Source organism: Crotalus tigris, unplaced genomic scaffold, assembly GCF_016545835.1.
Source record: "Crotalus tigris isolate CLP2741 ecotype Arizona unplaced genomic scaffold, ASM1654583v1 scf7180000020590.144138, whole genome shotgun sequence".
Classification (NCBI taxonomy): Eukaryota; Metazoa; Chordata; class Lepidosauria; order Squamata; family Viperidae; genus Crotalus; species Crotalus tigris.
In genome coordinates, this window is record NW_024098093.1 from 105,345 (window position 1) to 132,757 (window position 27,413).

The 27,413-nt window shown below is 44.0% G+C and overlaps 1 protein-coding gene across 1 annotated transcript in view; it reads left to right on the top strand.

The window, feature by feature from the left end:
• TRAF3IP1 (TRAF3 interacting protein 1) overlaps nucleotides 1–27,413 on the top strand; it is a 62,369-nt gene that overhangs the window by 29,866 nt on the left and 5,090 nt on the right. The window contains exon 4 of the mRNA XM_039367898.1: nucleotides 26,732–26,857. Within this exon, the coding sequence (XP_039223832.1) occupies nucleotides 26,732–26,857 (126 nt within the window). The remainder of the gene's footprint in view (nucleotides 1–26,731; nucleotides 26,858–27,413) is intronic.

Sequence of the window (27,413 nt, forward strand, 5' to 3'; positions counted from 1 at the left end):
TAAATTTCCTTCATTGTAAGTTTGAAGGTATGAGAACTAAGGGATTTGAGGACTTCTTTCTTTCTTTCTTTCTTTCTTTCTTTCTTTCTTTTTTTCCTTCCTTCCTTCCTTCCTTCCTTCCTTCCTTCCTTCCTTCCTTCCTTCCTTCCTTCCTTCCTTCCTTCCTTCCTTTCTTTCTTTCTTTCTTTCTTTTTTCGCCCACCTTTGGGTCAGTATTGATTCCTGTGTTGCTGCCAAACAAAGCCTTTAACTCAACAATGTTCTACTGTTCAACATCTGAATCATCATACACATAACATAGTCTACTTTCCTGATGTTTCCGATTCTCATTAAGCTGCTGCAGGCCTTTCCTTCATCCCAGGGCTTGAATCTCTAGACTTGGGAGACTGCGTTGTTCCTCCACATTAGCTGAGTAATGTCCTCTCCAGCAGAATATCCTGTAGTATCTGAAATATAAAACTCATTTCTCCATCAAGATGGATGTAGACTCCACTGATTGGGTAATTTAATCCCACCTGCTCAGACTAAAACAAAAAAACTCTGCCACGCCTCCTTCTGGGTGTGACTTCCCAGTTTTTGTCTTAGTCTCGTGCTCAGCAAGACGCTTTTCAGAAGGCTCCTAGCTAAGTTTGATTCTTTCCTTTTTTCTTTTAGGCTATTCAAATTAAAATTGGATACTTTAAATTCAAATTGATTAACAATTAGATTAATTCGGCTTTCACTTCCAAATTAAGAGGATTGCGTTGGGGGGGATAGGGACTCTGTCCTCCCTCCCCTGCAGCCCTTTGGGCTTTGAAAAGGAGACTGCAGGCTTCGTTCGTTAGGGAGCTCCCGTTCCGACGATCTGTAGCCTCTTTGCGATTCCGCCAATTCAGCTGGGTAGCGGAGGTCGGCTTTTCAACTCGGAGACCTCCTGAGTGATTTACTTGCCTCGAGGCCTTGAGGGAGAATTCCTGACTGCAGCTTTATCTGGATCGCAGCAGGGGCTGCGCTTCTAATCGCAAGTGCTTGGGGACTGGGGGAGGAATCCCAAATCAGCCTTGTATTCCCCTGCTGTGTAATTGATTCTCCTGTTTAAAATACAACAGGGTTTTGCTTCTCCAGGCCTCAAGGCCTGGCGGCCGCCATTTTGACCACATGGTCTAGCGTGGCTGCTTCTAGAGGTCCCACGTGGCGGACGCCATTTTGGAGGCCTAATTGAAATTTTTGCATAATCATTGGCAGTTATTCCTGCATTATTGCAGACGCATAGTTGTTGCCTGTGTCACTTGGTCTGTGGGCAGACCTGTTCAGGGGGGAAGATATTTTTGTATCCACAGGAGTTGTGGTCAAACTTGAGGGGGCTACTCCAGGTGTGGGCCTTGGCTGCATTTGAGCAGACCAAGGTGTTATTAACTGGTCCTAAGGCCTAGAAGAGAAGAGCGAAGAGATTCTTTTATTGTCCACCTGTTTCTCAGTTTAGCCCGTGACCTTTTGTCACAAGGCCTGTACAGACAGCATTAGAACACTGTCTGGCTGTTCTTGCCATTGCCTTCTGTTCAGAGCGAGGATCGGTTTTCGATCTCTGACTGTGATCTGCGTGTTGGGTTCCTCCCCCCATTTCTAGGTACTACTGTCCAGGAATACCTAGACAGCAATGGCAGACAGCTCCTCACCCCAGGCTTCTCAATCTAGTGTCCCCCCCGCTCAAGCAAAGCGCAGATCTGAAGAATTGGACATGGGGGGGAAGAAAAAAGCTAAAACCAAACATCTGTCTTCCAAAGATACTTCCAAATCAGCCGGGCGAGAGGCCACAAGGAAACACTTAGCATTGGAGAGAGAATTCTCCAAGGCACAAAGGCTCAGATCCAGTGGGACTGAAACGGTTTCCCCCGCCCCACTGGATACTCCTTTGACAGAACCTCAATTTGAATCATCTCAGGATGCCCCAAGACCTTGGTCTCCTCGGGGGGAAACCGAGTAGGTAGGTCCTCCTCGCTCCTCTCCTTAATCAGCACACCAACCACCTGAGACCAGGTGTGCCTCAACGGAGGTTGGGGTCAGTTCCAGGGACCAAGGGGAAATGTGGTCCCAGGCTCAATTCCAGGCCTTCATGCACCAAGCATTCAGGCACTGTCCCAACACCCAGCAGTCAGTGCCTTTCTCAAAAGTGCGGCCAATGTAGGGCCCCCACGGTTCATCGTTATCCATCCTGGGACCTCTCTAAGGTGTTACAGGCTTTAACGTCCTCTCCATTTGAACCTCTGAAAGTTTGCTCCCTTCACTTCCTTACATTGAAGGTAGCCTTCCTAGTGGCCATCACGTCGGCCAGGAGGATTTCAGAATTGGCGGCCCTGTCGGTCAGGGAGGACTTGTGCATGTTCCGTGAGGATAGAGTGGTCCTCAGGTTGGATCCTGCATTTGTTCCAAAGATCAATACAGGGTTTCACCGCTCGCAGGAACTAGTCCTTCCTAACTTCTGTCCTAACCTTTTCCATCATCTGGAGAGACGGTGGCATATGTTGGATGTGCGCAGGGCTCTGCGCCATTACATTAAACGAACCTCGACCTTCAGGAAGTCCGAGGCATTATTCGTGTCCTTTCAACCCTCAACTATGGGTCGGAAGGTCTCTTCTTCCACCATTGGTCGGTGGATAAGGATGTGTATTTCCAGGGCTTATATTTCCCAGTCCCTTCCGGTACCTTCACATATTACTGCTCACTCTACACGTAGTGCTGCTGTCTCAGCGGCTTGGTCTACCCAGGCATCACTCGAGGAGATTTGCAGGGCTGCGACATGGTCCTCTCCTTCCTCATTCATAAAACATTATAGGATAGATCAATTTGCAGCAGCTGAGGCTGCTTTCGGTAGGAGAGTCCTACAGCAAATAGTGGGTTCTCAGGGGTCACAAGCCTAGACTCCCTCCCTATCGGGACATGAGCAGCTTTGGTATGTCCCAATCAGTGGAGTCTACATCCATCCTGATGGAGAAAAGAGCGTTGTCTTACCTGAACGCTTTTTCTCAGCAGGATGGTTTAGACTCCACACCCACCCTGTTAGTGTTAGTCTAGGCCTGTGTCTTCCTTTTTTGTTTGGAGCCTTGCGTCTGGTAGCTTCGCCTCGACAAAAACTGGGAAGTCACACCCAGAAGGAGGCGTGGCAGAGATTTTTTGTCTTACTCTGAGCAGGTGGGATTAAATTACCCAATCAGTGGAGTCTACACCATCCTGCTGAGAAAAAGCGTTCAGGTAAGACAACGCTCTTTTTTCTGCTCTTCCTTTATATATATATATATATATATTATATAAATAAAATAAATAATATGCGACCACCAGGAGAATTTAAGTAAGAAAAATACTTTACTAAAGACTGCCAAGCTTTCATTGCCAACATCATCAGGGCTAAAAAGCCAGTTAACAAGGATGACTTAAATAGGTTTGGCTGACATTTGCACCCGGCTCCTAGACCGCATCACCAGCCCTAGCCGGTCAATTTGTGTTCCAGATGTTTCTTTAGTGTTACGTTCTCTTCTGTCGTTCTTTCGGATCTTCCTACCTGCCCCTTCGTTATCAATTTTTAGATTTATTAACACCTTCATATCCTCCTCCCCTCCGATGGTATTGACTCCCATTACATGGTGGGGGATGGAAACATAAGCACCAAAACGCACAATGCTCGGACAAGCACTACCCATATGGTTAAGGGAGAGGGGAATACAGAACAGGGAAAAAACATCGATCCACAATCAAAAGGAATGAAAAGCACCTGAAGCCCTAATGGAATGAAGACCAACACTAAGAGAGAATCTAATGCCCCTGAGACCCGTAGCAGAAAGAAGGATGTAATGGGAGTCAATACCATTGGAGGGGAGGAGGATATGAAGGTGTTAATAAATCCAAAAATTGATAACTGATAAATAATTGATAAAAATAAGTTTTCTGAGGTTTTTGCGGGTGTTTGTATGTAGGTCTTTGGTTATTCGGGTTTTCTCCCACATAAAATTGGAAGTGTCTTGGCAACGTTTCAACGAAGTCCCATTTGTCATCTTCAGGCTGGTGTTTTCAGCTTCGTGCTTCGAGGAGCAATGTGTGGTCTTAGCTGTTTCTTCCTTTTAACTGCCAGTGGGAGTATGAACTGATTGGGTGGGAGCTTGGCTGTGTTCTGATTGAGTGGAGGTGTGTTCTGATTGGTTAGGGGTTTGGCTGTGCTCTGATTGGATGGGGGGGGTTGGCTGTGCTCTGATTGGATAGGGGTTGGCTGTGCTCTGATTGGATGGGGGAGTGTTCTGTTTGGGTGGGGGCTTTGTTGTGCTCAGGTTAGTCTGAGTTGCAGGGGGGTTTAAGATGGTGGGCTGCCTTGCTATTTTTTGGCTTCGCGTTTTGTGGTTGTGCCTCATCTTCATGGTGGGTGTCAGTTTGCTTCATGTATGGATTGGAGGGGTTTAAAGTGGCTAATGATGCAGCTGTGGTCTGGCTTCTGGTTTGTAGTCGTGCCTCATCATCAGTGTGGCTTTGGGTTTGCTTTTTGCGTGGATGTGTGGTGGTGACATCCTGTGTGGTTTTAGTGAGCGTGGGTCTGGTGTCATTCTTTGTGTTAGGGAGTCGTTTGTCAATAAGGGCGGGTTTCCAAATGGTTGGTAGGCGGGAGGTATCATCTCGTTTGTTCATGCTGTGTGGGCGTTTTTCTATCTTGATGGCTTCTCTGATTATTCTGTTATTAAAATGTTCAGTTTTGGCGATAGTTCTGGTATTTTTAAAGTCAATTTCATGTCCTGTGGCTTTAAGGTGTTAAACGACTCCCTAACACAAAGAATGACACCAGACCCACACTCACTAAAACCACACAGGATGTCACCACCACACATCCATGCAAAAAGCTCTTTCCCCCATATTCGCCACACTACTCTCCGGGGACGCACAGCCACATCCATGTCTTCGCTCTCATTCCCCCCCGCAACCCCCAACACACCACATGTCCGCGAATGGGGTACGCAATGCTTTGTTGCAGTCCGTATCCGTGTCGGCTCAGCGTCCAAAGAACGTTCAACCCTCCCCCCCGGGTGTATTCCGAGGGAGCCTCAAGTTCGGTCCCCGCGCTTGCGCTCTCCTGCACCCGTCGTGCTGTCATCTGAGAACGCGTAACCACACCCTCAATGGGGCGGCTGCAATCATTGTCTATTCTGGGAGCTCTGATGTTCAAATGAATGCCCAAAGCGGTCATAACAGGGGCATCTTCAGAAGCGTGAGCGCTAATACAGCTGCAAGGAGAGCAGTCCTGCTTCGTACCAAAGGGGGGGGGGGAATGCCATATACAGTTCTGAGGATTGCACACGATGTTGAAGAGGAGGAGTATCCGGAGCATCTAGAATACCTAGGGGTGGGCTACTGTTATCAATGGGTTCTTCATTTTCTAACGGATGCATATAGAGATTATTATTAGTCGGGGGCACTCTAGATGGTAGAGTCCCCCTCATCTCATTATCCATCCCTTCAGATGGACATTCAGGATTATTAACATTGGGTTGCTTCCTCTGTGTAAAACAGGTACGTGCCTCCCATGCCTTCATAACCTGATGTGCCGGGTATAATTCCACACATCGGTTAATAGACTTGTTGTCTGAGAACCAGGCCTCTTTAAGCAGTCTACCGCTTTTAGAGGCATCACTGGCGACAAACTGCACCCCGTTAAAATCGAATTTATGCCCAAGCTCTACCATATGAGTTAGAATCTGAGAATAATGCTCCCCTCTTTTTATTGCCAGTTTGTGTTCCTGTATTCTTGTCCTAACTCTTTTTGAGGTTTCTCCCACATAATTACTTGGGCAATCCATACAATGAATTACCTGAAACTATTACTGGAAGGGGGGTTGATTGGGTGGGACTACTGGGGAACCCCTTAAAACCTTGAATGGGAGGGCTTGGACCCCAAGTCCTGTCTAGCACGCCTGCAACCACTTCTTCTTAATAAAGGATTCCTTTTGGAAGAATTATTCCAAGAGTTCTGTCTTCTTAAGATGCAAAGTGGGGTGGGTCCTTACATTAGACAGGACTTGCAAAATTAATCCACCTGGAAGGGAGACCCTTGCCGGGGGATTTTGCAAAAAAATTACCATGTCAGACAATGGAGCAAGAGAGGGGGAAAACTCCCTGGAAAGAGAGCCGCTGACCCAGTTGGAACCTTGCCAGATGTTGGGATCCGAGAGGTCAGATTCCTCAGGAGAAGAAGTGGTGGAGACACGGGACCACAAGCCTCGCTGGTCAATGGGCGTTGGAAAGAAAAGTGAGTGGGGAAAGGAATCAAGAAAGGTGACCCTGAGACGGGGGACCAAGCAACCAGAATGGAAGCAGGAGATGGAGAAATCCCTGCACGCAAGTGAAGAGGGAGGAAGCTGGGTACCGTACTCAGACTGGATCCTAGAGAAAGCTATTGACCTGATGAAGAGAACTCTCAGCTCCCTAGGAGAGGAGAATACTGAGCCCTACGGCCGCCCCAGTTCCTGGAGCCACAAAGGGAGAGACACCGAGGGGGACGTGGAACCTGCAACCCCAGGGACATCTACTGATCCAGGAGCCCCCACCCCCTACCGGACCACAGATGGCAACCTGGACGGAAGACATTAGCACCAACAACGGAGGCACCGATCCATTCCAAGACGTCCACCATTGGAAGTGAAATTCAAAGGGGAGCCAACACGCTTGGGGTTTTTCCTAACCCAAGTCCTCAGCTACATGGAGGAATATGGGCAGGACATTCCCAGCGACAAAGTCCACATCCGGATCGTGCAATCTGCCCTGGATGGACCAGCTGCGGATTGGGTAGTGAACTTGCATGACTCCAATGCCCCAGAACTCAGTAACTTCAACCGTTTCATGTCCTCTTTGAGAAGACGATTTGAAGACCCCCTGGCTGATCACAAAGCCCGTGAAAGAATAACAACGATGAGGCAAGGCAAACGCCCAGTGGCTGAGTATACACAAGAATTCCGGGCCATTGCCAGCAAACTGAATTGGCCAGAAGACATCCTCCTTGGCCATTTCAAAGACGGACTAAACTATGATCTATATGATGCTTGCCTGCCCCGAGGGGACCCACATCGACTTGAGGAATGGTACGTCTTGGCAGAGGAAGCAGAGATCGACATATTGAAGAGGCACCGCCGAGGAAAACAATGGAGCTGCCCCCCGCCTGAGCTGACACACCAACCGATGAAATCATCGGATACAGCCAAGAAGCAAATGGGGTGTTTCAAGTGTGGAAGAGAAGGGCATCGAGCTGTAGAATGCCGCTCAAAGGCCCCCCAGCACAACCCACACAGGAAAGTCTTCAGCTAAGCCAAAAGAAACGGCCATGAGAATGATGGAAATTGCAGAACCCCCCACTTCTGCTCACCAAGGGGAAAGAACTCCAGCCTACACCACAGGGCCGGTGGATGCCTCAGATGACAGCTCGGAGGGCGAACCCCTGGTAAGTGGATGCATCACACCCATCTTCAAAACAGTGACTATATTAATCCCCCCCATGCCCGAAGCTGTGAAGGTGAAAGCCTTAATAGACTCTGGCTGCACCCGCTGCCTCATTAGCCCAACACTAGTGGGGAATCTGGGCATCCCATCCAGGAGACTGGAACAACCAATCTCATTTGGCCAGTTAGATGGATCCATAGCAGGGGGGGTGCCAGCTACCCTAGCCACTCTACCAATACACCTCTCCCTGGGCAAACATGAAGAGGACATAACGTTTGTGGTGACCCCAGGTATGGAATGCCCAATGATTCTAGGGATGGAATGGTTGAAAAAATGGAACCCCTGGGTAAATTGGAGGACGACAGAAATCAAATTCCCGAAGGGGGACCCTATGGACTTAAAATCCCAAGGGGAACTACCAGAATCAAGAATAGAAAAAGCATCCATGGGAGAGGAAAAGGGACTAACAGAAATACCAGAGGAATATAGAGACCTTGCTGAAGTTTTCAGTGAGGAGAGGGCGAATGAGCTCCCCCCCCGACCCACAGACTGTACCATTGAATTCAAGCCTGGGGCAAAACTCCCGAAGCCCAGATTATACTCCATGAGCCCAAAGGAGAAGGAGGAAATGGAAGGATTCATAAAAAAAACCCTAGAGAGAGGTTTCATTGAGCCAGCCAAGCCTAAAGTGGCTGCCCCGGTCCTTTTTAGAGAGAAGAAGGATGGCTCTTTACATTTATGCGTGGATTATAGGGCCCTGAATACAATCAGTGAAAGCAACCTATACCCTCTGCCCCTCATGAAAGACATGCTGTCACACCTATCGAAAGGGAAAATTTTTTCTAAACTAGACCTAAGGGAAGCTTACTATCGCGTGAGAATTAAGGAAGGGGACGAATGGAAGACTGCATTTAACTGCCCCATGGGGTGCTATCAATTCAAAGTCTTGCCATTTGGATTACAAGGGGGCCCTGCAGTCTTTATGCAATTAATCAATGACGTTCTAAGGGAGCACCTGTTTAAGGGGGTCCTTGTTTACTTGGACGACATTCTTATCTTTACTGAAACAAAAGAGGAACACGTTAACCTTGTCAGAGCGGTTTTAAAGAAGCTGCGAGCCGCCCACCTATATGCCAAACTCTCAAAATGCAAATTCCACCAGGAAAGGATAGACTACCTAGGCTATCGCATATCCCCACAGGGCATTGAAATGGACCCAGAGAAGGTCAAAGCAGTATTAGATTGGGCACCACCCCGCACAAGAAAGCAACTACAAAGTTTCCTGGGCTTTGCAAACTTTTACCGCCAATTCATCCCCTCATTTGCCCAGATAGCCTTGCCCCTCACTAACTTACTAAAAACGAAGGGAGCATCCTCAGTAAAACCTAGCCAGCCACTAACATGGACAATGGAGTGCCAAGCAGCGTTTGAGAGACTAAAGAGACTTTTTTCTGCCGAACCAATACTAAGGCACCCAGACATGGACAAGCCCTTCGTAATACAGGCAGATGCAAGTGATGTGGCAGTGGGGGCTGTGCTATTACAAGAAAATGATGATGCAGTATTGCAACCCTGTGCATATACATCCAAGAAACTCACGGAAACAGAACAGCGCTGGCCCGTATGGGATAAGGAGGCTTATGGGATACGTTGGGCATTACTCACGTGGCAACAGTTCCTGGAAGGCAACAAAATCCCCTTCCAGGTGTGGACCGATCACAAAAATTTAGAAGTCCTGAAAACGTCCAGGAAACTCAATCCCAAACAAGCCCGCTGGTCCCAGCATTTTCACCAGTTCCAATTTAAGCTCAAACATTTACCAGGAAGAAAGAACTTCCTGGCAGATGCACTATCTCGCATGCCCCAATATAACAGCGCACGAACCACAGACTCTAGACCAATAATGGCAGAGTCACAACTGGCAGCACCAGTAACCACAAGAACCCAAGCCAAATTAAAACCACAACTGGACAGCCAAACTGGAATTGAATTCAGAAAAAGTTTGGAAACAGATGATTGGTTCCAGAAAAACAAAAATGTGTGCACAATGAAAGACGGGTTGCCTTGGATAGGGGAAAAGTTATATATACCAACAACTCAAAGAGTAACTTTCATGCACCTTTGCCATGACACAAAATCAGCAGGGCATTTTGGATTTGTAAAAACTTTACATTTAATTAAACGGCAATTTTGGTGGCCATCCATGAAAAAGGACATTGAAAGTTATATAGCCAGTTGTCCAAAATGTGCCACGGCAAAGAGGTTGCAAGGGAAAGTGCCAGGACTATTGCAAACAGTGGCAAGTCCCTCAGCCCCCTGGAGAGAAATAGCCATGGATTTTATAGTGGAATTGCCAGAAAGCAATGGGAATACTGTGGTCTGGACGGTCACGGACTTGTTTTCCAAACAGGTGCACTTTATCCCTTGCCAAAAGATTCCCACTGCAAAAGCCTTAGCAAAACTTTTCATCCAACACATTTACAGATTGCATGGGGCACCCCAACGCATCATCTCTGACAGGGGGGTGCAATTTACGTCTGCATTTTGGAAGGAATTTTTATCCCTCTTAGGAACCACTCAGGGACTGACATCTAGCCACCACCCTCAAGGAAATGGGGGGGCTGAAAAAATGAACTCCGTACTTAAGCAATATTTAAGATGTTTTCTTAGTTTCCAGCAGACCGAGTGGGCGGACTTACTCCCCTTTGCAGAAGTTGCCTACAATAATGCAGTCCACTCCAGCACAGGTTACACTCCTTTTCAAATAGCCACCGGTCAAAGTTTCAACCCCATGCCAGAATTAACCCCAAACGAACCAACGATCCCTTCGCTGAAAGAATGGATGGAGAAACTACAAAACACCTGGCCAATAGTCAGAAAAGCACTAGATGAAGCTAGGCAGGCATACAAAACACAAGCCGATAAAAAAAGGGTTGAGCCTACACCATTCATTATAGGAGAGATGGTGTACTTATCTACAAAATACCTAAAGTCCCTACAGCCCTGTAAAAAACTTGGACCAAAATATATAGGACCTTTTCCAATTAAAAGAATCATAAATCCAGTAACAGTAGAATTAGAATTACCCAAAAATCTCAGGCAAATACACCCAATTTTTCATTGCAGCTTGCTGAAAAGAGAGCATCAGTCACCTCTACGGCCAAAAATCCCCCCACCACCACCTCCACTCATGGTGGAGGGTGAACAACACTTCGAAATAAAGGAAATCCTTGATTCTAGGAGATATCATGGAGCAACTCAGTACCTAGTTGCCTGGAAACACCTCCCTCCCTCACAAAATGAGTGGGTCCATAAACGTCATGTCAGAGCCCCGAAGCTATTGAAGAAGTTTCACACAGAGTATCCTAACAAGCCTGACTAAATTTTATACTTGTGTTTTCTTTCAGGTGGATCTCTCTTATTTTTAAGAGGGGCCGGATGTCAGAATCCAATTATATTTCATCTTTAATTATCAAATATAGAAACTCCCAATTCTGCCTTCTCTGGATTCTGCCATAAGAGGGAGAGAAGGGGGAGAACAAAGGGGCTTTATGGCCCTCACTTCCTTCAGTATACTTCAAGGAGCTGAATGCTGAATGTGTGTTTATTGTAACCTCAAAGCGTTAGCACCAAATCACCTTACCATAACAAAGAAGGGTATTTGCCTTTCATGTAGTTATCTGAAGTCTCCATCCAGACGGAAGAAAGAAAAAAGGGGGTGGAATTGTGATACCTGAAACTATCACTGGAAGAGGGGTTGATTGGGTGGGACTACTGGGGAACCCCTTAAAACCTTGAATGGGAGGGCTTGGACCCCAAGTCCTGTCTAGCACGCCTGCAACCACTTCTTCTTAATAAAGGATTCCTTTTGGAAGAATTATTCCAAGAGTTCTGTCTTCTTAAGATGCAAAGTGGGGTGGGTCCTTACACCTCTTTAAGCAGTCTACCGCTTTTAGAGTCATCACTGGCGACAACCTGCACCCTGTTAAAATCGAATTTATGCCCAAGCTCTATCATATGAGTTAGAATCTGAGAATAATGCTCCCCTCTTTTTATTGCCAGTTTGTGTTCCTGTATTCTTGTCCTAACTTTTTTTGAGGTTTCTCCCACATAATTACTTGGGCAATCCATACAATGAATTCTATAGATCACCCCAGATTTTTCAGTAACAGGGAGTGGATCTTTCAACCTCATGATACAGGAACACAACGTTCGATCGGGTCTATGTGCTACCCTTATTCCATAGGGTGCCAATAGCCTGGCTGTAGCTTCAGAAATGTTGCTAACATAAGGGAGGGTGATACGCGTTGTCTGTAGAGGCGACCCCCCAATAGATGGATTTTGGGGAGGCCTGGATAGAGCACTACGGCGCCTAATAAATTTATTGGGGTATCCATTATGTCTACAGATGTGAAACAGGTATTTCCTTTCTTCAGCTTTAGCCTTGGCCGTATTGCAGTGTGAGTCAGCTCTTTTGAAAAGAGTTCTAATGCAGCTGACCTTGTGGGCCACCAGGTGATTGCTGTTAAAATGCAGAATCCTGTCGGTGTGCGTGGGCTTGCGGTAGACCCTAGTAGCAAGGGTCCCATCCGGCTGGCGATAGACCAAAACGTCAAGAAACGCCAGCCTGCCTTGATGTTCCTCCTCCTCCGTAAACAATTATATATATATAATTGTTATAGTCACAAATGCTTAATATTTTTTTTTATTGAAAAGTTTTATACAAGTTTTAAACAATATCACCCCCCTAGAATAACCCCCTCCCTCCGTCCCTCCCTCACTTCCCAGAGCTGGTTACAGGGTTACAAATAAACAAACAAATTCTAAATAAACTTATCCAATTGTACAAATAATAAAATAGATAATATACTTTAACTCAAATACAAAAAAGAGAAAAAAAAGTTTTAACAATATAAGCATTTCCAAATTGAGAACTAAAAAATTATTCATAATCTGCATAATGCATTTTAAACCCATATCATAACCCATATTTATTCTACATATAATTTATCCATCTTCACCTCGCTGAGATGTATATTTCTTTTAAACAACCACTCATCCATAATAAACACAAAATTTTCCCTCCATTATAACCTAACCAACAAACTTACGTTCGATAAAATTGGCTCTTTGCTTTTTACCCTAAAAAAGTAATACCCTTCGACTTAAAAAGTTTCAGCAAACCATTCATCTTCTAAAATTCTCACCAACAGAAATCATTAGAATTTAAATTCTTTTACAGATTTACCCATGATATCTCATAATTATTTTTCACTTTAAATTAAAAATTTATAATATATATACTCCCAAATATTTAAACTTTTCCACTAAATCAACACCTTCTATTATTCTTTTTCTTTACATCTACATACTACACAAATCATTCACTATTACTAAATACAAATCATTCACCATTGCTTTAAAACATCTTTCATCTCAAAAAAAACTACTACAAAAGTTCATCATTTACTTTTCTTTAATCCAACATCCATCTTCTGCTGTTCTTTTAATTTACGTCTATAGGCTGCATGAGTCATTCTCGGTTGCTTTAAAAAATCTTCTGTCTCAAGATACTGCTGCAAAAGTTCAGCCTGTATTTCGCCTTCATCCAATAGCATAGCACTTTCAACCGGCTGCTCTTCCAACTTTTCTTCAGGTCGTAAAGATAATGAAGAGCCCACCTTCAAAACCGAATTATAAAAATCTTTCGCCTTTGAAATTGTATTAAGTCTGTAATGTATCCCCGCATAGTTCAATACTATTCCAACCGGTATTTTCTATCTAAATCGAACCTGTAGCTTTTTGAGCTCATCAACCAAAAAAGCAAAATCCTTTCTTTTTCTAAGAATTTTTGAAGGTATTTCTTTTAAAATTATAACATCTTGAGCTGCAATTTGAAATTTCTGCTTATAAAAACCCTGTAAGATTTCATTACGAAGTGATCTCCTAGAAAAATAAATAACCATGTCTCGTGGCAAATTCTTGTGTCTCGCAACCCTTGAATTAACCCTAAAAACTTTTTCCGTCTCTCTCAGTATTTCTTCAGGCTCAGCCCCCAAAATGAAAGCTATATCTTTTACCACCACTTGTCTCAAATCCTGTTGCATATCTTCCTTCATTCCCCTTATTCTTAAAACAAATTCCATGTTTCTGTATTGTAACATAGTAATTTCATCCTGTATTATTTCCACATTATTTTCCACTTTGTCAATTCGATCTTCCAATTTTTCAAAATTTTCCACAACATCATCAATACGATCATCCAGACAATCTATATGACCAACAACCTTTTGAAACGCGAACACTATGTCCTCTCTCAATTTCATGAATTTATTTTCAAAAAGAACCTCCATCTCTTCTTTAATCTGTCGTGCCTTTTTTTCCAAGGCATCCTGTAAATCTTTAAGTATACATGCTGGAGACAATGGAGAAGGTGGTGGAAACTTAGACTTAGCTTGCTGAGCTGTCTGCATTACCGGAAAGATCGAGGCTTTAGAAGCAACAGAAGCTCCAAGACGCTTTGAAGCTATTTTATTTTTAAGACCACTTGTAAAAAGTCTGCTAAAATCTTATAAAATCAACAAATACTCCCCCCCCCCAAAAAAAAGAAAAAAGGAGAAGGGGGAAAAAAGACAAAAGCCCCCTTAAAAGAAAAAAAGAAAGATTCTTGCAATTTATACAAATACAAAATCTGTTACATTGTTCCAAATAGAAGTTCCGGTCCTTTCACTCAAAGAATCAACATCTCAACGCCATTTTTCACCACTCTTAATTAAAGGAAGGAGAAGATAAGTTTTTTTCCAGAGTTAAAGTCTCGAAATAATCCCCATTTTAATCTCTCCTGGTCAGCTCTGTCTGCTTTAAATTTTACTCACAAGTTCATTTTAAGCGCAGATGTGGAGGCAGCGTCTAGCTTTGCCCTGGTAAATCAGGGCAAAGGCATCCTGGAATGTGGAGAACGCCCCAGACTCCGTGGGAGCTCTCACCCTCTGACCACCAAAAGAAAAAAAACTTTGGGGTCTCAGGGAGCTCTACCACTATCTGAGGAAAGCTCACCTCCTCCCCTTCACCCGGAGAGAGAGGTTCCAAGCCGCGAGACAGCTGTTGCTGTCTCAGCTGGCTTTGACACATCCCAGGGCGGACGGCTGAAAAAAGCCGCCGTCGCCACCGGAAGTCTACAAATGCTTAATATTTTATCAGCAACATATTGTCTGGGTTTCAATATTTAGCTTACTAATACATGTTAGACTTCTTTCTCTCTACCTCGTTTTTCTAGCCATTGGTAAAATGTATCCCATGTTCTAAAACAAAGGTCTCCAAACTTGGCCCTTTTATGACTTGTGGCACGCTGGCTGCGGAATTCTGGGAGTTGAAGTTCACAAGTCAAAAAAGGGCCAAGTTTGAAGATCCCTGTTCTAAAATATTCTGAGTTTTCTTTCTCTTTCATTTTCATTGTCAATCTGTCCATTTCTGCACAATCTAAAATTTTCTTAATTATCTCTTCCTCCGCTGGTAATTCTTCATCTTTCCAAATACAATTTGTAAATACAACTCTTGCTGCAGTTAACACATGAACATTAAGTATACATATTCCTTCTCATAATTTCCTACAATTATACTTAACAAAAATAATTCTGGCTTAAAATCTATGTATTTTTTAGTCATTTAGTCAATATGTATTTTTGACCAAAATCTTTTGGCTTTAGGACATGTCCACCAAAGATGATAGTATGTGCCTGGTTTTTGTCTATATTTCCAACAATTACTAAACATATTTTTAAACATTTTCACTAACCTCACAGGTATTAAGTGCCCTTTGTAAAACATTTTATATGAGCTTTCTTTGTAGGCCACCGCCTTTGTTATTTTAGAATTTATTTCCCAAAGGTTTGCCAGTTTGCTATGTTATGCCCAAAGTTTTTTGCCCATATTATCCTTGTTTCTTTAACTTGTTCCACTTCCATCTTTAAACTTAACATATACTTATACAGTTTCTTAATCAATTTTTCATCTGATATCAATAGTATCTGGTCAAATTCTGTTTGTTCTTTATAAAATCTAGATGTTTTAACATCTTTTTCATATCTCGTTTGAATTTGCAAGTGTGGCCACCATGATAAATCAATGCCCTGTTTTTCCAATTCTTTTAATATATTTTATAGCTAAACTGTGTACATGCCACTTTATAGTGCATTGTCTCCTTTATCTCCATTGTTTCCTTACCTGCCTATGTGCTCTTGGCCTTGTGCTTCCCTCCCCCCCCCAAAAAAATTCATGACCTCCTAGGCAGTTTTCTCCAACTAGGCACTTCACCCTGCTGCAGTGATAAAATTCCAGGCTAATGAGATGCACCTAATTGTCTGATATTCTACTATTTTACCACAATTGTGGCTGGCATCTGCAGATATATAAAGTGGTCTACACGCATAGCTGTGCATTTCTCAGCAACTGACAGGGTGTCATAATTAGCTCTGACATCTCTATGTTAGAAAAGTTGGGTGGAATTTCAGCACTGAAATATCTAATGCTGATACACCTGGCATTCACCAGGAGGTCACCTGTGGTCAGAGAATGAAAAATACAGCTGGAAAAATCCAGTTCCAGAGTATGCTGCTTGCAATGGAGAGCAGAACAGCGTTGTTTAGCACAATTTGCATGTCAAGGACTTCCCCAGTTTTGATTGAATTCACAGGCTGGATATCTATCTAATGTTAGCCTGGTTAGTCTTGTTGGCAACAACTGCTTCCCTTATCAGGAACTCTGCCCGTTTATGCCTTAAATTACTATTTGTGGAAATTCTGCCCTTATAACTACAGGCCACCCAATGAAGCAGCAGAAGAAGTAGGTGAACTTTTTGCTAATCGGTTAACCCAGGGGTCGGCAACCTTAAACACTCAAAGAGCCACTTGAACCCGTTTCTCACAGAAAAGAAAACATTGGGAGCCACGAAACCCTTTTGACATCTAAAATGAAGATAACACTGCATATATCCTTTTTTACCTTTACGCTATGTATAAAAAAATTATAGTGTGTTGCATTTATGAAATCAATGAACTGTTACAAAGAAAACAATTTTTTATGCAGGAGAAAGGGGGGGAAAAAACCTTTCTCCTTCATCCCAACAGGTGAAAACAATTTTAGTAGCTTATCTACCATCTTTAAATACAGCATAATCATCCCCATACCTCATCTTTTAATTTAAAAAAAATCAAAATTTTTCATTAAATGTTATTTACTAAAAGTCCAGTAAGGACAACATATATTCATATTTTCTCTCTCTCTTTCCTCTCCCTCTCTTTCTCTCTCTCTCTCCTCTCCCCCCTCTCTCTGTTTCTCTCTCTTTCCTCTCTCTCTCTTTCCTCTCCCTCTCCCTCTCTCTTTCTCTCTCTCTCTCTTTCCTTTTCTTCTCTTTTTCTCTCCCTCTCTCCCTCTCTTTCTTTCCTTTCAATCTCTCTCTCCTCTCCTTCCCTCTCTCTCTTTCCTCTCTCCTCCCCCCTCTCTCTCTTTCTCCGATCTTCTGCTCACCTGGCCAGCTGGCCTCAAGCTGTTCTCCGACAAGCTGACATACATTCTTATTGGGCTGGCTCTCTCCTGCCCTTGGTCTGCCAGTCCTCTTCCCCCCCTAAGTAAGTAAAAATTTGTGTGTGTGTGTGTGTGTGAGAGAGAGAGAGAGAGAGAGAGAACAGCTGCTTTCTGCTGCTTCCTGCGGAGACGCACCAAAGGCAGGAGCCCCGCCCAATAAAGTTGTCAGCTTGTTGGAGAACAGCGTGGGGCCAGCTGGCCAAGTGAGCAGAAGATTGGAGAGAGAGAAGGGAAGCGCAAGTGCCTCTCTCTGTCTCTGTCTCTCTCTCTCTCTCTCTCTCTCTGCAAATGGTGGAGGAGGACTGGGAGCCACAGTAGAAGACTGAAAGAGCCACATGCAGCTCCAGAGCCGTGGGTTGCTGACCCATGGATTAACCTATGTATGTAAGAAACACACCACAGTAGTAATGGAGGACTTTAACTAACCTGACATTATCTGGGAGATAAATTCTGCATCAAGTGGGATATATCGAACAGGTTCTTGACCAGCCTAGCTGACAACTTTGTCATCCAAAAGGGAACTAAAGAGACAGCCATACTGAACCTAATTCTTACTAGCAGGAAAGAAATGATAGAGGGGGTTGAAGTTGCTGGAACTTTGGGGGTAAAACTTTGGAATTCAATATAATGCAAACGCAAGCAATAGGACATAATCAAACCAGTGTCTTAGTCTTTAAAAAAGCTGATTTTAACAAACAGAGAGCTTGAGAAAGATTCCATATATGAAAATCTTAGAGAGGAAAAGAAGAAGCTTGGGAAACTCTGAAAAATATCATCAAAAAAGCCCAGTCCAGCACAATACCAATGAAAAAGAAAAAAAAAGGAAATCCAAAAAGAAACCAGCATGTTTGAACAAAAATCTCTCTGATAAACTAAAAGACAAAAAGGGTAAGTTCAAAACATGGAAAGACGGACACATAACTAAGGTAATATATGAACAAATAGCCTGAACTTGCAAAGATAAAGATAGGAAAGCTAAGGCTCAGAATGAAGTAATAATAATAATAAACATAATAAATATACATATATAAATATATAAAAAACAAAATAAGTCAAGGAAACAATCGGTCCACTAATGCGAGAAAATGTCAAGAAAATAATGGGCAGTAGAGAGAAAGCATTGCTGCTTAATTCATCCCAGATTTCTGAAGGAGCTGGCAGACATGACCTTGGAACCAGTGAACTATATCTTTCAAAGATCCTGGAAAACCAGGGAACTACCAGAAGACTGGAAAGAGCTCATGTAGTTCCCATCTTCAAAAAAGAAAACAAACAAATCCAGGAAACTACAGACCAATCAGCCTGACTTCAATACTTGAGAACATCCTGGAAAAGATAATCAAGCAACAGAACTGTAAACACCTAAAAGCAAGCAAAGTTATAATGAGAAGCCAACATGGGTTTGTCAAAAATAGATCATGCCAAACAAACCTTATTTTGTTCTTTGACAAAGTGACTAAATAAGTGGACCAACAAAATGCTGTGACAGTATACTTGGATTTCAATAAAAGCATCAGACAAAGTACATCACAATCTGGGTAAGCAAAAAAATATGAGATAGACAGCATCATCACAGATGGCTTTGTAGCTTGCTGACAAATTTGCACTCGGTGGAGGGTCATAAGCAGTGGGGTACCAAAAGGTTTCACCTTAGGCCCAGTACTTTTCAACATCTTCATAAATTATTTAGATGAAGTAATAGGGAACTTATTAAATTTGCAGACAACACTAAGCTGGCAGGAATAGCCAATATTCCAGATGATAGGCTCAAGATCCAGATGGGTCTCAACAGACTTGAACACTGGGCCCTATCCAACAGAATTAAATTCAATGTACAGAAAAGTAAGGTCTTACACTTAGGCAAGAAGGTAAAGATTAGGTGAAACTGGGCTCAATAGCAGTAATTGTGAGAGGGATCTTGCAGTCCTAGTGGGCAATCACTTAAATATGAGCCAGCAGTGTGCGGCAGCAGCCAAAAAAGCCAACACAATGCTAGGTTGCATTAACAGAAGGATAGACTCAAGATCACTTAAGTACTAGTACCACTTTATATAGCCTTAATAACCCCACACCTGGAATTCTGCATCCAGTTTTGGTCACCATGTTATAAAAAAGATATTGAGACTTTGGAAATAGTGCAGAGAACAGCAAGGATTATTAGGGGCCTGGAGGCTAATACATATGAAGAATGGTTGCAGGAATTGGGTATGATTAAGGGGGATATGATAGTAGTGTTCCACTGTTTGAGGGTTTGCACAAAGAAGATGGAGGTCAACCTATTTTCCAGAGCACCAGAAAGCAAACAACAAACAATGGAGACTAATCAAGGAGAATCAATCTAGAACTAAGGAAAAATTTCCTAGCAGTGAGAACAATTAATCAGTGGAATGGCTTGCCTTCAGAACTTGTGGTGCTCCATCACTGGATGTGTTTTAGAAGAGACTGGATAGCTATTTGTCTGAAATGCTATAGGGTCTCCTTGAGCAGGCAGTTGGACTAGAACAGGTCTTATCAACCTATGGTACGCGTATTACCAGTGGTACTTTAGCACCTAGCAGGTGGTACACAACCCCTAGCCAAGTGTAGCGTAGGAGGCTCTTTCCTCTAGACTTTTTGACTACTGGCAAGACCATCTAACAAGCTACATAAGACTTTGAGGGCTGAGTAGAAATATGTTTGTCCACAAATTGCCAGCCTGTGCTATGCTGCTGTCTGCAATCTGCTCTCCCAGTCTACTCTCTGATTATTGCATATCTGAATGTGATATGCCTTCTATTAAGCCAGGTTTCATCTAATCTGTTCCTGTACATTTGGTTTTTCCTACCTAAGTGTAAGATTCGTTAAATTTCATTTTGTTAGAAAGGGCGCAGTGTTCAGGTCTGTCAAGATCCATCTGGATCTTGAGCCTATCATTTAGGTCAGTGATGGCGAACCTTTTAGAGACCGAGTGCCCAAACTGCAACTCAAAACCCACTTATGTATCGCCAGGTGCTGGGTAGATGTGGCCCACTGGGTGGGCGTGGCTATGGTAGGCATGGCAGACTGGGTGGCATGGCTAGGGTGGGCGTGGCCACCTTGATGTTGCTTCTGGGGAGGATGCCTGTGGGGGCTGGGCAGGGTTGGGGAAGATCCATGGGGTCTCTGGCAGGTGGAGCGGTGGGCAGGAGGCTCGTCCTGCAGGGTGAGGCGAGGCGAGGGAGGGGGCAGGGCAGGGATGCCATTGCCTCAGTGCTGCCAGGAGGCTGGGCAGCCGGTGTGCGAACTCTGCTGCCTCATTGGTGCCTGCTGAGGCCAGCAAGCAACTGAGGCACCTGTCTGGGGTGATGGCGCACATGCCCATAGGGACAGCTCTGCGTGCCGCCTGTGGCACGCATGCTATAAGTTCGCCACCATGGATCTAGGTTGTTGGCTATTCGTGCCAGCTTAGTATCATCTGCAAATTTGATGAGTTACCCTTATATTCCCTCATTTAAGTCATTTATGAAGATATTGAAAAGTACTGGGCCTAAGACAGAACCTTGTGATACTCCACTGCTTCCTTCCCTCCATGTAGATGTAGTATCATTAAGGACTACTTGTTGAGTATGATTTGTCAGCCAGTTAGAAATCCATCTGGTGGTGATGCTATCTATCCCTTCTATGAACCTTCTATGTAACAGAAGAACATTTTTTTCAAATATTTAAAACATGCTGTCATTTTTTTCTCTATTCTAAATATATCTAGTCTCTTCAGTTTTCATAAGATGTGATTTTTAATTTCCTAACCATTATGGCTCTCGTCTGAACCTTCCAATCTCTTTGAATCCTCCGTGAAGTGAAGTACTCAGACACAGGATTTGAAATGAGATCTGAGCAAAACCAAATAAGAGGAATTATTATTTGCCATGATTTGCTAATGTTGATGCAAAAAAAAAAAAAATGCAACTCCTTTCTTTGCAGCCATTTCTCACTTCTGGGTCATACACAATTTCTAATCGATTATTCCAAGATCTTTTCCACAAATGTTATTAAGAATATATGCATTACACTCCCATCTCCAACCTTATATTGACATATTTGATTTTAGCAAGGAACTATTTTGTCTGTGTGAAATTCCAGCCTGTTTCTCCTGTGGGATTATTTTCATCTGTTTCTGCTTGTTCTAGGTATTACTTATCCACTGAATTTTCTATTAACTACATATCTGATAAGCATTACTTTCATGTATTTATCCAAAGTATTAAGAAAAACATTAGAGCAGTGGTTCTCAACCTGTGGGTCGCGTCCCCATTTGGGGTCGAACAACCATTTCACGGGGGTCGCCAAACAATGCAGTCCGCCATTTTTCCCCCTTTTCCTTAGCTGTGCTACTACCTTTTATTCTATTGGCTTTTGAAAGCCAATAGAATAGACTCTCTTGAATAGAGTCTAATTCTATTGGCTTTCAAAAGCCAATAGGAATTGTCCAGGCTGTCTCTGCCCTGCTGAGCCCGCCAAAAGTCCCATTCTGCAAACGGTGCTTCAAGTTGTCTGCAGCAAGGGCGAGCTGCCTGGAAGTTTCCACCCCTCCCTGCTGAGTAACTACTAACAATGTAAGTAAAAGAGGGCCAGGGGTGGGAGGTGGGAGGCCAGCAGGTGCAGGGAGGGTTGCTGGAGCGCAAGGTGTCCGGCGAGTGCCTTACCTCTCTTGGGCTGGGCCAGCTGGTGGCCCAGCTGGTGGTTGCCCTGCGCCATCGCTGCCCCTTGCCAGCTATGCCTCGGCCGGCGCAGGGGGCGGCACCACGCATGCGCAGCACTCCCGGGCAGGGAAAGTCCTCGACTTACGACCGGTTGGGTAGTCCTTGACTTACGACCGGTTGAGTAGTCCTCGACTTACGACTGGTTGGGGGTCGCGGCATTAAAAAGGTTGAGAACCACTGCATTAGAGGATCTAGGATTGATAACTGCAATGCCCCATTCAAAAGAATTATCCAATGAGAAATTGGATATAATTTTCAAGCCATCCAACCCATAGACTGCTAATTAGCTTGCCACATAGGTACCATGCCAAATATGTAGTTGAAATCAGGCATTGGCTCCAGCTTTCATACAATGAACTACAAATTTTACCTCATTAAAAAGAGATAAAATCATTCCACCAAGGTGTCAAATGGATCTAAAGTTTCCTTTATATTTTTTCCTTTTTTTGAAGATAGAGGGGAATATTTGCTTTTCAATCATCTGGAACAGTTTTCAGGATTTCATATACCTTGAGTTGCAGCTGCAGTTGGGACTAGAATTGCTGTCACTAAGTGATAAGGTTATAAAACATGATGTCATGTGATCATAGGAATGGCAGTCCAGGCAGCCCTGGTTGTTGTTGTAATTCCAAACATGCAAATTCGAAAGTGAAAGGATCCCAGGTAAAGAGTGTGGAGATGCCACAAGAAAGGTGGGGGAGGCCCTAGAAGGCCCAGCGCAGATCACATATGAGTTGGGGAGGAGGTGCTGCACTGTGGTGGAAGCTCAGAAAGGCCAGGAAAAGAAAATGAAATGTGGGTGAATGCAGGGAAAGAGGCTATGGGGTGCGTGCAATGCAGGGAAAGAGTGTGGAGTGTGGGAGCATAGGGAAGCTGAAGAAAGATAATGTGGAATGCATGTCTGTGTGCAAGTGAGCAATGGGAAGTTGGGGAAAGAGATGTGGGATATGTGAAAGTGCAGGGCAACCAAGGAAAGAGGCCATGTAGTGCATACCTGTATGTGAGCATAGGGAGGCCAGAGAAAGGGTGCAGTTGTGCATATGTAGCAGAGAGACTGAGGAAAGAGGGCATATAGTGTATGTGAATGTGAAAGCAAGGAGGCTGGGAAAAGAGTCTTGTGGTGTCATGGTTCCAGCTAATGAAACACTTCAAAGAACTTCCAGGCATTGATTTTCCTAAAAGTCTTATGTTACAAAATGTCGGCACGGCATAACGAAGGGATGTTAAGATCTAAAATCCCCACCCACCGAGCAGTTATTTTGCTAGCATTTCCACTCCCTATTTTGATGTCATGATTTACGTTCTCCAATTAGTGTGAAGGGCAAAGGTTCCCTTCCTTTCTCTTTTGCGGGCTTTTCCCTCCTCCCTCCTCCTCTGCATTAACTCTAAAAATACCATACAATTCTGCATATTTTGTCAAAGCAAGAATATACAATATTAGCAGCGTTGACATCCGGCCCCCCTTACAAGAAGGACAGATCCTGTAATGTAAACAAAAACATATGTTAATGACTAGTTTTCGGATGGTTGGGGTGTTTCACATGAAACCTTTTGCCCAATCTATCAGCTTTCACTTCACTGGATTTCACCCAGGTGGCTTCAGACAATGGGTATCCCCTCCATTGCACTAGGTACTGCAATTTCCCTTTAAAGATTCTAGAGTCAAGAATACGTTTCACTTCATAGTGGGTCTGTCCCACAACTATGAGAGGCCCAGGTGCCTTCTTCAGGGGAGGTCTTAAAGTGGAGCCCCGATAAGGTTTCAATAAGCTGCAATGGAAGACTGGGTGAATTATCCCTAAAAGTCTAGGGAGTTTTAGTTCTATGGCGACTGGATTGATGATCCTTACTATGGAGAAAAGCCCCAAGAATTTTGGTCCCAATTTCTTGCTGGGCAATTTGAGGCGTAGATATTTAGTTGACAAATAAACCTTTTCCCCAACTTGGAATGTTCTTTGGCGAGCCATCGGCTTGCTCAAACCTCACCGGTTTGGAAAGCTGTTTTGCCCATATGCCCATTTTCATGGCAAATGGCAGACTAATAATGCAGCGGGTACATCCAGAATCAATTAGCACATTTAAGTCCATTTGTGCCCCAGACTTAGGGATTATAAATTTGGTGGCCAGTGAAAAAAGTGGGATTTGTCGACTCACCATCAGGTCGTTCTCTCCTTCATCGTTGCTGTCAAAGGAGGGTAGAGCAGGGGCGGGTTCACTCAGAGCCTCGGCGTTCTCCTGCGCGTGGAATATAATCTGGGCAACAGCTTCCTGCGTGAGCCGGTTGGATTTTTCTCTCGTTATCCGTTGAGCAGGTTTCTTTCTCATTGCTGGTTCCGGTCTGCTCTGCAGTCAGGGGTAGGGGACTGGACAAGTTGTTCCTTTTTTTTTGTAAAAATTTTTATTTTCTATTTTACAATACATAACAATCTTACAAATACTTCAGATAAAAAATAAAACAAATTGATATACACCACATTCGGTCTTGCCCGCCCATTTCCCCCCAAACCGCATCCCACCTCAGACCAACTTACTTCTTTCCCTCTTTTTCTTCACTCACCCCCTCTCCTCCTTCACCTCCACCTTCCTACTTACTTCTTACCTTCTTCTTCTCCCTCTTAATGCGGTCCAGGGGAAATGCCCGAGCAGTTCCTCTCTCAAAATTAAAACATTAATATTATATACACTAAGACTATTTCTACTTTATCGGAACTACTTAAACTTCAACCCATCCACCCCCACCCCCCCTCCCCCCGACTTCCCAGAGCAAAATACAGGATTATGCAAACATATTAAACATAATCTATTTAAGTTTACTAATTATACAATGAACAAAATCATAAAAACCCTTAACTCTCTTCAAACTTTAACATCATAAGTTTATAAACAAAATCATTACTCATAGAATAAGTGAAACTTTGTAGTTCCATATTTTTTCTGAACATATTCTATCCATCTTCTCCATACGTTAAAATATCTCTCTTGTGAATGGTCCTTTAAATAAGCAAAAATTTTAGCCATTTCTGCTAAATTAGAAACCTTAAATACCCATTCTTCTAAAGAAGGCAGAGTATCCTTCTGCTCGATGTCCCTCTTTTCCACACCAAAAACATTAATTGATGGGCCTGTAGGTGGCCTGGGTCTCTCAGCCACTGCAGTAGTTGAAGGCTTTTGTGAGGGTGATTGCTGTCTGGGTAGCTCTGGTTGCTGCTCGGTTTAGTGTGGGAGAGGCTTCTTATAGCGGGCGAACCGAATGTCTAACTTCACTGCTGCCTGGTACCATTCGTGCAGCTGATCAGGTATGGCTCGATAGATGCATGCCTGAGAGAGGTGATCATCTAATCCCTCAATGAAGTGTTGGATGAGGGCTTGCTCAGGCCACCCTCTATTCGACCTGTTGTCTTGCGGAACTCTCGCACGTACTCCAGGGCAGGCCTGCCGGCTTGTTTTATTTTGTGGATCTGTTCTGCTGCTTTGAGGCCAATGGATGGGTCCTCAAATCTTTCTCTCAGTCCCAGAAGAAAAAGGTGGGGATCTTCCAGTTCGGGGGCTTGCTCACTATGTAAATTATTCAGCCATTCAGATGCTTCTCCCTCTAGGTTGGACGCAATAACATCGACCATGGCACCTGGGTCCGGATAGAGATAGGCCCAGCGATTCAAGGGAGAACACACTTGGTTCAGAAAAAAAATCAGCTTTTCTGGGTCCCCATTGAAGGTTGCTCTGAAAGGTGGTGCAAATACAGGCTGTTGTGGCCCCCACTGGGGCTGTTGCTGCTAGCCCCACCCTGGTTGCTGGTTCCACAGCTGCTGGACTCCCCTCTGCGCTTGTGGCCCTCCCAGTTGCTGTTGGCCCCATCCTGCCTGCTGATCCACCGGCTGCTGAGCTCTCTGCTGCTGGCCAGCGGGGGCTGGTGGTGCCCCCTGCTGCTGTAGGCCTCTCAATGGCTGCTGGACAAGTGGGGGTTGTTGCTGGGCCTCCCTCATCTGCGGGCCCACCAGCTGTCGCTCTCCTGGCTTTTGCACCATCCCAAGCTGCTGCAAGTCCTCTATTAGCTGTGGTATGCTCAGTTGCTGCTGATCATCTATCTGTGGGGGTTGCTCAATTCCCTATTGCTGTAGAGGGCCCAGGCTGGGGTTCTCTCTGTGGGGCTGAAGGCCCTGGCAGAGGACCCCAGGGTTTGGAAGGCTGTTTGATCTGTGAGGGAGGGGCTACTCTCAACAGAAGCTGCTCTCTGCTTCTCACTTCTGGGTTTTGAAATCTTCCCAGTGACTCACCCGAATCTTCAATTGCAGGTGACCTGGCAGCTCTCCACCGATTTGTATTTGTCTGCCAAAATCTATCTTCCCACAACATGCTGTCTGTTGCTTCCCACTCTGGGTTATCAGCAGCTGCTAGGTCTTCAATCAAACTCTCTTTTCTCATGATAGATTTTCTTCCCCTGAATCTTTACCAGCTCCTCTCAAGCTTAGATGGAATTCAGGACCCCAGGTCATTTGAAAAGGATTGAGATCTTAGCATGATGTCATGCTAAGGAAACACTTCCGGCTAAGGAAACACTTCAAAGAACTTCCAGGCATTGATTTTCCTAAAAGTCTTTTATTATGTTACAAAATGTCGGCACGGCATAACGAAGGGATGCTAAGATCTAAAATCCCCACCCACCGCGCAGTTATTTTGCTAGCATTTCCACTCCCTATTTTGATGTCATGATTTACATTCTCCAATTAGTGTGAAGGGCAAAGGTTCCCTTCCTTTCTCTTTCGCAGGCTTTTCCCTCCTCCCTCCTTCTCCTCTGCATTAACTCTAAAAATACCATACAGTTTTGCATATTTTGTCAAAGCAAGAATATACAGTATTAGCAGCATTGACCTGTGAAGTATGTGTGAATGCAGGGAGGCCAAAGAACGAGGGCATGGGGTGCTTGTTTGTATTCTGGCACTGGGAGTTACATTTATTCTAGTAGTTTAATGTGCATTTCTTTTATGTAGCTTTCCAGTGATGAAGCTGTTCAGAAAGTACTTGCTGAAGAAAAAGCTATTAAAGAAAAGACACAATATTCATCTAAATCTCAAAACAGAGAATCTAAAACAGAAGAATGTAGATATCATAAAGAGGTAATAGGGTTCTATATGTTGAATAAAAAACCCAGGGAAATTGTTTTATTTCTTTATTTACTTGATTTCTGTGCTGATTCAGTCATAAATGAAGCTAAGTGATAACTGATTAAACTCAGCTTAAAACAAAATACATAAGAAATATAAAGGTAGTCGTTGAGTTACAACAATAGTCGAGCCCAGAATTACAATTTTAAGTTTAGCAGTCATTGAGCAAAGCACTGATGTGATCATCTTGTTGAACGACAACAATCCCTGCTCTCCTGGTTGTCATTAAGCAGAGCCTGAGAATCCTTGGGATGAAGGAGGCCCTGGGAGGCCTCCCTAGCTCACATATGGCCTGCCTTGAGCCTCCCAGGGCCACCTCCATCCTGTGAGGCACCCCATGCTCTGTTTCCTGCTCTATTGGATCCCACAATCTGGCTTCTTCTCCCCCCACATCACATCTCAGTCCACTTACCTTTTCCAAAGATTGCCTTTGAGAAAGAAGAAGCCAATGCACTATTTGGAAATTCTTGGATTGAGAGAATTGTAACCATTTCCGGGATGGCACCAT